Genomic DNA, 11,137 nt, shown 5'->3' on the forward strand with positions numbered 1-11,137 from the left:
ACTAAAAATGTAGAGAAAGAGCACAAATGAAAGACGATGAAGCCTTTGGTTCCTTCGATGCCACTTTGGTGGCTGGTGAAGCATCCTCAGATTTTTTTGATAGCATTTTTTTCGATGGCAATGGTCAGAAAGTGGTTTGTGCTTTTCATGACTGTTCATAATGCAAAAGAAAAACTACTAAGAAACTGAAGAAATGCATTGTTTATTTTTAACAGCTGTTTCTCGCAATTTCTTTTTTGAGTCATAAGCCACCGTTTCATAGACTGGGTCACATATAGCTTTTCCAAACCCAATTGTCAACCTCACCTATCTGTGGCGAATCCTGTTGCACTAACAAACGAGGCTCTAACGACTCCAGGCTCTTCATGGAACTTGGGGGTGGGGAGGGAGGGATGGCCTGGAGGTTTAATGTGGCCATATAAATCGTTCCCGAGATGGTCGGGCTAGCACCTTAATGGTGCTGTGTTAACGAAGCGTTCCGGATCTGTATCCGGCAAAGGACCATCACATCGATAACACTCCCCAAAGCCTTCAGGAGTAACGTTATCGCTACAACAACAACCTGTAGGGAGGTTTCGTCCTTTGGCGTATATAGATCTGGTACGTTCCGTTAACAAGCACCATTAAGGCTGGTCTATCTCGGGAACGATCTCATATGGCCGCATTGAACCTTCTAGGCCATTCCGCTCTGCACACTCTAATTCAATAAGGAACTTGGGGTCGCCAGAACCTTGCCTGCTAAATACTTGTAACAGGATTGGCCTGGCGTGTGGTTGATAATAGGGTTGCGGAATCTCTGAGCGTCATCGCTAGTTCACACCTATTGGACGAGCCGAAGCACTGCACTTTTAAAATAATCCTATGGCCCTTAGTTTAAAAATTTGTTCGTACGATAAAATAACAATTTTTTTATTGGAAATTAGAAATTACTCTTTATTCATTCTCTCAAGTTGTTTGTTTGTTGGTTGGTTGACTTTTGATGGTGTTGATTAGCTTAAGTTTATCAATCGTAATAACAGTACATTGCAACAATTCATTGTTCTAGACAAAAGTAAAAAAAAAAATATTTGCCGTTTTGCTGCTACCGCTTACGCTACTGACTTTTTTTTTCTTGTAAGCAGGTCTGCACCAAAGCAAGACGACAACAACAAGTGTTTGATAAAAGTAAAATGCGCTAATATTAACGACTTAATAAACTACATAGCTTCATATAACATAAGATAATGGCATGTACTAATGTATGTATGTATGTAATTTGTGAATACAATGTTATTTTGTGCAACAGTTGTTTTTGTTGTTGCAATACGACTAAACAAATGAATAGTGTGTACTTTTATGCTTTGTGTTGTTGTTGTAATTGTGTCAAAAAAGTCCTGCATTTCAATAGCCGCACGTGCAACAAAAAAGCTTTAGTTTCTACATCAAAGTACATGCACCCAGTTATGCACACGGTGGCGCACAAGCGTTAGACTCGCATACCTTTTTATACATAGACGTACATACATACATATGTATATAGCTGTCATAAGGTTAACTTGGTCACTTGCAGGTTGCACACCTCCGCGCTCTCAGCATCACAAACGCATCAGCATGCAAGGGCAGTGACCAATACCAAAAATTGCCTAAACTGTATGAGTTAGTTAGGCAAATGCGCCGGCAAAACGCTACAGCTACCAACGTCTTTGAGTAACATACAACGTGAGTGATAACTTTAAAACATAGTTAGCCAAATTTTATTACATATGTACACTTTTTAATTTGTTCAGTACTGTTTACGAGATTTCTAATTTTTGCGTTGGGTTTTTGCTATTTTTTTATTGGTTTTTCGTTATTTTTTTTTTTCTTACAACTTTAGTTACAATTCTTAAATTTTTTTTCCTACTAACATTCTTCCTCGACCTCGACTGCCGCTTATTTAACATTTTCTATTCTTCAGCGAAATTTTGACTAAATACATTGTATGGTTGTAGTTATTGTAATTTTAAGATTTTGCATATTTGTTTACTATATTTTGGATTTTGTTTTAATTTCGTATATATATAATTATTTTGCATTTCTTTACATTACAAGAGGAGATATACATTTATATGCGTGTGTATGTATGTAGGTGTTTTAAGTGTGTTTCCAGTGTCAGTTTTGCTTAAGGGGGGAATTTAACTTCCTCACTCTAGCATCACTTGAAGGAGACGACCTGGAGTTATGGATATGTCCGGCTTGTCGAACGTAGCCACCCACAAGATAGTAATGCGAGATGATCGGCCGATAAAGCAACGATATTTTCCAAAGAACCCATAGATGCAAGACACAATAAACAAGGAGATAGACGAGCTCATAGAGAAAGGCTGCATCGAGCCATCCCGTAGCCCACACAGCGCGCCGATAGTTCTGGTCCGAAAGAAGAACGGCAAATGGAGACTCTGCGTCGACTATCGACAACTCAACGCTCGCTCAATACCAGACGCTTACCCACTATCCCGAAAACAGCACATTTTAGATAGATTACGCAGCACGTGGTTTATAAGCAGCTTGAATCTCAAAAACGGTTATTGGCAAATCCCGATTGAAGAAAGTAGTAAGCAATTCACAGCATTTACGGTGTCCGGACTAGGATTGTACCAGTGGAAGGTGATGCCGTTTGGATTGCACTATGCCCCGCACACATTTCAGAGAACACTCGATCGAGTCATTGGCCCAGAGTTGGACCACACGCGTTTGCCTACCAAGACGATATAATAATTACTAGCACGACACTGGAAGAGCATATCACTCAACTGAGAGAAGTTTTCGAGAGACTAAGACGAGCCAACTTGAAGATTAATCCGGAGAAATGTGAGTTTTTTAAGAAAAGTTTAAAATATCTAGGTCACATGGTCAGCGAAGAGGGTATCCATACGGATCCGGACAATATCGCCGCCATCAAGGAGCTGACGCCGCCACAGAACCTACGAGAGTTGAGGCGATTCTTAGAAGTAGTTTCGTGGTACCAAAGGTACGTACCCGACTTTTCACGGGTTGCACACACACTAACATCAATGTTGAAGAAAGGAAGGAGGTGGAAATGGTGCGAGGAACAACAGGTGGCATTCGAAGCGCTGAAGAACGCGCTCATACAAGCACCAGCATTGGCGTGCCCAGATTTTACAAAGAGGTTCCGGTTACAGACTGATACGAGCGATTATGGCCTTGGTGCAGTTCTTACTCAGGGGTTGGACGACGAGGAACGAGTGATAGCGTACGCGAGCCGTCGGTTGAATAAGGCCGAAAGAAACTACTCGGCAACAACGGAGAAAGAGTGTCTAGCCATCGTTTGGGCTACCAGGAAGATCTCTAGCATCATTTGAAGGAGACGACCTGTAGTAACTGGCATATAATTTGACAGAAAAATGAATGATTCATTATTTTCAACTAAATTGTGTTCATTTGTTTTTGTTGTTTTCTTAGAATTTCGCCACATCACTTGCCAATTAGTTTTTCGCCTTAGTTTTATAAATAACTTTTTTTTTATAACAACTTCAGCGCCTTTGCAACTCCATTTTGTTTAAATATTTAAGTATAGTATGTATAATTATTAATAATTATATATATATAGATATTTATACTATGTGTTTATGTATGTACTATGTATATTAGCATCTATAGATATAAATATACATTTATAAATACCATAAATTTATGCTTGTTTTTTGTTTTCATTTTAGTTTTCGCTTCAGAACTGCAAATATTTGATAATCAACTTTCTTTTAAGCTTATCACAAAATAATAGAAATTTAATATAATAATTATTATTAATAAATCTTACAAATTGAACAATAATTAAAAATAAAAACACATATGTATATAGGGACTTAGTTACAATGTGTTTGTATGTGGTGTAAGTGTGTGCATGTGTGTATGTATTTCTAATATTTTTCGAAAAAGAAACATCCTTTTAGGTATACATACATATTTTACATATTGATGTTACGCTAATTATTTGCCTTCATTTATTTGCTTTTGTTTGCGTGTTTCCAATTTTTGTTGTTGTACACCAAATATATGTTTATGTTTGTCTTTCGTTTGTTTTTGTAACTAATGATTTGTGTAAATTTTGATGAGCTGTTGTTTGTTCGTTCTCAACAATATTGGCATATATCGCTCATTTACTTCAATAGTGTCATAACTCAAAAAACACAACTTTCCAGGAGAGCCATTCAAAGATTTTAACTGCCATATGTTGCGCATATAAAGGCATATTTTCATTTGTATAGCACGTGGTAAGTTTTTAGCGGAACACAAAGATTTGTCTATACAACATATATCATGTTATTGGGTACGTTTATATGTTATTAACTCAAAAGTCATGTTTTTTGAGTTATGACACTATTGAAGTAAATGAGCGTTATGTTCTTTCCCTACAATCAATGCAACAAAAAAAATGCCAACACGGCCGGCCTAACGAAAATGTATAGCTTTAAAAAATAGATATACCGCCTAAAATTAGGCATAACAACTTCCCTGTCCCCATACAAAGCGCTTTCAGAATGCCCCACGCCCATTATTTGTTTGTATTGCTTAATTGAATAATATGAATATATATTATAAAATATTTTTAAAAATAATTTGACATATATTTACCTTATTTTGGCTATTTTATTTTGTGAGTCAAATGTGACTCCTGAACGTAGCAAAAACAATTTTGTTTACCACGTTCAATGAGTCACATGTGAACATATAGGACCATAAGAAATAATTTAAGTTTTCGAATCACAATAACGGTAAATTGATATACAAATGTCAAAAGCATGTATTAGTGTGCTTTTTTGTTTAATTGCAGTTAGAAGTCTATACAAAATTGAAGAAAATGAGAAAAAGGTATCAGAAAAAAAATTTCGAAATTTTCTTTCATTTTCCTAAAGCTGAGGTCTTTTGATATACGTACATATAGAATTCACAAATATATAACGACACGTTCATACCAAGAAAGCGTATTTAAGTTGTATAAAGATATGAGTCACATGTGACTCATGAACTTATTTCTATACGCTCTTGTGAGTCACATATGACTCATTGGACAAGGGAAGTTTTAAGATAGTGATTAATTAATTTTATTGGGCGTAAGTTGGTTGCAAAAAAAAATTTTACGCGCGTGTATTGTTATTGTTATACACATGCATAAAGCGCGTGACAGCGCTCAATTAGCAGAAAGTAGTTTGAAGTTATTAAACTTGGAAATATTTTCATTTCATCGGCTTTTTCGTTTCAGGGAAATTAATAAGCGAAAAAATAAGAAACAGCGGTTCGGTGCAATGCACGCACTTCTTGTCTTGACAGACAACACAGCACATTTGCTGGCGCAGGTAAATATAAAAATTATTAATGCCATCAGTTCTTTAGTTGTGGTCATTGTTGCTGTTCTTGGTGGTGGTTTTAATGGTTGTCTTTGTTGTTGCTTTGTTGGTGGTTTCTCACTAATTATTTAATATTTCTGCGCCTTTTTTAACTATATATGTATGTATATTGTTTGTTTTTCTTTATTTGCTTTATTTTAATTTAATTAATATTAATTTTAAATTTACATTTACATTTTATTTAATAAGTTTTGTTGTTGTTTGGTTGTTGACTCCATTCACATCTGTTTGTATTTTTAAACGTTTTTTTTTATTAATTTAACTTTTACTTCTATTGGTTGTAGTTTGTTTTTGCTTTTGTTTATTTTATGACAAAACAAAAGTAAAAAAAAAAACCATAACAAAAAATTGAAATCTTTAGTAATAGTATAAACGCCAAAAAACAAACGACAAAATTGAAAAAAAAAAAAATAGTAAGAAACAGAAAATGTTCATTTTCAAAACAACAAATGAAATCTTTAAATAATTGGCAGCGACGTTTGTTGCGATCTAAAACGCATTGCGGCAACTTTAGCTAGCATTTTCTTTATGTTTTGTTGTTTGTACGTATTAAGTTTTGAAATATTAGTAACATTTCCGTAAACACCTCACTTAATGCATTTAACTTCATGCTCAAACAAATAAGAAAAGAGACACAGCGGGTATTTTTTTTTTTCAAGTTAACATTGGTTACTTTATGTATATACAAATATAAATAATTTTAATATTTGTTATTGTTTTTTGTTGCATAAAATTATTAGACACGCGAAAATAAATTAAAATCACAAAGTAACGTAACATATATAGCATAAAGTTGGGTATAATAATACATAAGACATACATAAAGGCGAAAAAGTTTGCCGTCTTGACACATGTTCTGAGGTTGTTGAATGATGTTGGAATCGTTGAAAAATTTTGCAATGCAATAAACTTCTTTTGCAATATAACAACGTTTTTTTGTACATTGATGTTAAAAATATTTCAATACTATACCAGCCAGCCATGTAGTATTTTCTTATTGGCTACGTTGCCGCCCGCTATATAACGCATTTTTGAAGATCGTTTATTACGGCTTACTTCATAGTTACTTTAGCAGCAGCTGCATTTTGTCTTTTGTTGCGAATCTCGCTTTTGTATCTTACACACGTTTATGCTTTTCATTTGCTTGTTGCCTCGTTTATATTATTACAAATTTCTGCAATGGAGCAACATCCATTTGCATGCTGCATTTTAATGATTGTTTGGTTGATATAATTTTTGTTTGCATTTTGCTTTTGTTGTGGTATTTTGTGTTGATGTGTATGTTGGATTTGTTGGTAGTTTTAATTGTTGCATTAATTTATTTTGTGTACAAGTAAATGGCAACAATAAGACCGTACAGACCCAACACTTCAGCAAAAATTAGTATCAAAATCATACCGACGAACAGACGCGGCTGCTGTGCTGTACCTCGTACACCAGCATCACCAACAATACCGATCGCAAAGCCTGCCGCCAAACCAGAGAAACCTACCGATAAACCGGCACCCAAATGTATGAAACCCCTTTTTAATAAAATAAGAAAAGGGTAAATATGAGTTAATACAAATAAACAATTATGTATCAAAAATTGTTTAAAACACTCACTTGTATAATGTGTAATTGGCGGGTTCGTCCAAATCACCAGCAATAAGAACAGCTACAACCAAACCGTAAATGGCAATAATACCAGCCATGACAACGGGAATGATGGATTTCATAATCAATTCTGGTCGCATCACTGACATAGCTGCGATACCAGTTCCTGATTTGGCGGTACCATAGGCGGCTCCCAGAGCTGAAATTTTAAATAACATTTTTTGTATCGTTTTTTTTTTTAACTTTATATTTATTAATAAACATAAGTATAAAACAGAGCGCAATTGCAAAAAACATTTAAAATCTACTATGTACTTAGTGGAGTCAGCCTGTCTCGTATAATAAGTATAAAACAGCGCAATTGCAAAAAACATTTAAAATGTACTATGTACTTAGTGTCTCGTCTGCCGTTTAGAAAACGCCCGATCTAAAAGAACTTTTTAAAAAACGCTCTATTACAGAATAAGTTTTAAAAACACATAACCTGAGCATGAATTCAATATATTTTAGCTTATATTTTAGCTTTAGATAGGGCGTTTATGAAAAACATTCTGAGCTAACGCGTTTTCGAACTGCCAGCCAAGATTTGGCGGTACTCCATTACCCAAATTCTGCTACAGTTTTAAACTTAAGATTACCTTTAGTTTGTGATCATTGTTTTCCATTTCAATTAATAAAATGCATACCACAAATGTTGATACCCCCATAAAAGTTCAAACAAGTTAGAAAGAAATATGACGTAGCGCGACAACCAGAACACTGGAAGAACCCACATGCATCACCCCTATTCTGCATTTTGATTACGTTCCCATTCTACGCTCCGCTTTAATCGAAGTTGGGTATTCTGCATTACGACGGAATTGTAACGAGAAGAGGAAGAGCAAATGATTTTCCGAAATCAGCTGTTTGTACGGAATATGTGAACATTGGAACAAAATAAATTAAAGAAAATTTGTAAAAAACACTGAAAAAGGGTTTATATTTTATTATCCACGCCATTTTGTACAAAAAAAGCAATAGAATATATTGCCGCAGTGTTATATTTTTTTGAGTGAAGGGCTTTCATAATTGGAAGTGTGTTTTGTCGTTGTTTTGGCCAATTCCCTGCCGTGGCCACCAAGTTTTGTTAAAACGGATTCCTGCACGAATATAGTTGACATTTTCTGAATTTTATGGATGCTGATTTCATTGCACTGGCCTAAAATACTTAAAGAAGATTTATTTATTCTTTCCGCAATGTTTACGTTTTCGCTTCACCTTCCTCTACTCCGGCAGCTTGCTTTGGCATATAACCCGACCCAACGAACAGACACAAATTATAGCTGGCTATTATAATGGAATCAATAGCCGCGGCATTATTTGTGGAGTTGGAAAGCAACGCATACGAAAATGGCCAGGCGAGAATGGAAAGGAAAATATTGCGAGATTTGTGTAATCCATTTGAGATGAGTGACGAATTGTAAGACATTGAACTTAAAAGTGTTAAAGTTTAATGACTTATTTTCTTATTTAGGTTCAAAAATAACTTTCCACTTAATAAGAATGCTTTCAAATATGTGTTTGATACTTTTGCTGGGCAAATTCGTCCAAGGACTTCGACATCGACATCGACGTCTGCCCTTAATATTGTAGTAGCTGATTTGAGTTTTTTTGCAGAAGGCAGATACCAGCATGGATTAGGGGCGGATTATAATGGGACAGTCAACGGTGTCAAAATTTCTGGATGTAATGCAACCAAAATTACGCCCTCAGTGGATAACATTTGAACAAAGTGAAGAGGAGAAAATACAAGCGAAGCAAGAATTTTATGCGAAGGCTGGCTTCCCAGGAGTCTGTGCGTTGATGGCACGCATATAAAAATAATGAGACCATCTGAAGAGTGCTTTCTGTATTACAACAGAAAAGGATTTTATAGCATAAATGCTATGGTGGTGAGAAATTTATTCCGTAACATTAGTGCAAATTATGTTGTTGTTTTTTAAGGAAGTTACGTTACGTTGAGTTGGCTAGTCAATAAAAGCTTCACATAGACTGAATTTGTTCATAGTTATCCGATTTTGTTTAACAACGAAACGATAAAATCCAATTAAGTATCAGAATTTATGTTATAAACAAAAATAATTTCTTCTGGCAAATACTTTAAGTTTTCTAGGATAGAGCCTACTTGCTGTTACTAGATCGTATAGCTGGGTTGCTCCCACTGGGTGGAAGCGTTTCTGGCAACCGCAGAACACCAATACAATATGTGCTATACCGTCTCGTTCTTCAGCCCACACTTCCTACATCTGATCTTACAACAGACATTTTAACAAAAGATGATATTTATGTCAATTTCTAAAGCGCGAAGCACTGTTACAACAATTTTTTAACCATCAAAAAAGTTTTCTATTTCGTTAAGCAGCGATGATATCGGTCACATGACAATATACAATTATGAGAGGCGTATACAATCCTTAAGAGAGACACATAAGCAAACAGAATGATTGAAAAAAAATTTAAAAAGCACTTGATATTAATGGGAGCTATGTACTTATAATTTAATACAGGCACAACACCAAAATATATTTATTATACTCAGCTGAGCAGAGCTCACAGAGTATATTAATTTTGTTCGCATAACGGTAATCCGTAACGGCATAAACTAATCCGAGATAGATATAGACTTCTATATATCAAAATGATCTGGGCGAAAAAAGAAATTCATTTAGCCACGTCCGTCCGTCCGTCCGTAAACACGATAACTTGAGTAAATTTTGAGGTATCTTAATGAAATTTGGTCTGTAAGTTCCTGGACACTCATCTCAGATCGCTTTATAAAATGAACGTACGATAACCACGCCCATTTTTTCGATATCGAAAATTTCGAAAAACAGAAAGAGTGCCATAATGCATTACCAAAGACGGATAAAACGATGTAACTTGGCAGGTGGGTTGTCCTTATGACGCAGAATAGAAAATTTGTAAAATTTTGGACAATGGGCGTGGCACCGCCCACTTTTAAAAGAAGGTAATTTAAGAGTTTTGCAAGCTGTAATTTGGTAGTCGTTGAAGATATCATGATGAAATTTGGCAGGAACGTTACTCATATTACTATATGTGTGCTAAATAAAAATTAGCAAAATCGGATGACGAACACGACCACTTTTAAAGAAACAATTTTTTAAAAGTCAAATTTTAACAAAAAATTGAATATATTTACAGTATATAAGTAAATTATGTCAACATTCAACTCCAGTAATGATATGGTGCACCAAAATACAAAAATAAAAGAAAATTCCAAATTGGGCATGGCTCCGCCCTTTTTCATTTAATTTGTCTAGAATACTTTTAATGCCATAAGTCGAACAAAAATTTACCAATCTTTGTGAAATTTGGTAGGGGCATAGCCTCTATGACGGTAACTGTTTTCTGTGAAAATGGGCGAAATCGGTTGAAGCCACGCCCAGTTTTTATACACAGTCGTCCGTCTGTCCTTCCTCTGGGCCGTTAACACGATAACTTGAGGAAAGATCGATATATCTTTACTAAACTTATCACTTTATCTTGGTATTAAAAATGGGCGAAATCCGACTATGACCATGCCCACTTTTTCGGTATCGAAAATTTCGAAAAATGAAAAAATGCCATAATTCTATACCAACTACGAAATAAAATAATTTAAAAAAAAATGTTTAAGTTAAACGGTTTATTGAAAACAATACTTACATGAAGTAATAATAATACTAAAAGCTAGAAAATAATTAGGTAGGTCCTAGGTACTAGTCATCACACTCCTCATCATCTAGGGTGTTGATCAGACAATTAAATAAAAGCGTTGGGCGCGTGAAATTTCTAAAAATGTGAGGCGTAGCATAACCTGATTAAGGTTCAGTTGGTTTTACTTATGACTATCAATAGAAATATGACGCGCCCAACGCTTTTATTTAATTGTCTGATCAACACCCTAGATGATGAGGAGTGTGATGACTAGTACCTAGGACCTACCTAATTATTTTCTAGCTTTTCGTGTTCTTATTACTTCATGTAAGTATTGTTTTCAATAAAACCGTTTAGCTTTAAATTTTCTTTTAATTAATTTAAGTTCAAGTTTTTAGTCTTTATTTAATTGCCTATTTTTTCTCATTCTATTTAGTTCATTTAGTGACTCATTATTA

At 34.9% G+C, this 11,137-nt stretch overlaps 1 protein-coding gene across 1 annotated transcript; it reads right to left on the bottom strand.

Annotated features, from left to right (window-relative positions):
* Positions 1-904: 904 nt before the first annotated feature.
* On the bottom strand, positions 905-7,201 carry LOC137243461 (V-type proton ATPase 16 kDa proteolipid subunit c-like). The gene is made up of 2 exons (XM_067771249.1): positions 6,993-7,201; positions 905-6,910 (listed from the first exon to the last, which is right to left on the bottom strand). The coding sequence occupies exons 1-2, from the start codon at positions 7,199-7,201 to the stop codon at positions 6,706-6,708; spliced, it is 414 nt and encodes a 137-aa protein (XP_067627350.1). The 3' UTR covers positions 905-6,705.
* Between the last annotated feature and the right edge of the window lie 3,936 nt (positions 7,202-11,137).

The sequence above is a fragment of the Eurosta solidaginis genome, chromosome 3, assembly GCF_040869045.1.
Source record: "Eurosta solidaginis isolate ZX-2024a chromosome 3, ASM4086904v1, whole genome shotgun sequence".
Lineage (NCBI taxonomy): Eukaryota > Metazoa > Arthropoda > Insecta > Diptera > Tephritidae > Eurosta > Eurosta solidaginis.

Coding starts and splice junctions, on each gene's coding strand:
- LOC137243461 (XM_067771249.1), bottom strand. CDS start 7,201: ATGTTATTTAAAATTTCAGCTCTGGGAGCCGCCTATGGTACCGCCAAA. Junction 6,911..6,992: donor GCCAATTACACATTATACAA/GTGAGTGTTTTA, acceptor TTTATTAAAAAG/GGGTTTCATACATTTGGGTG.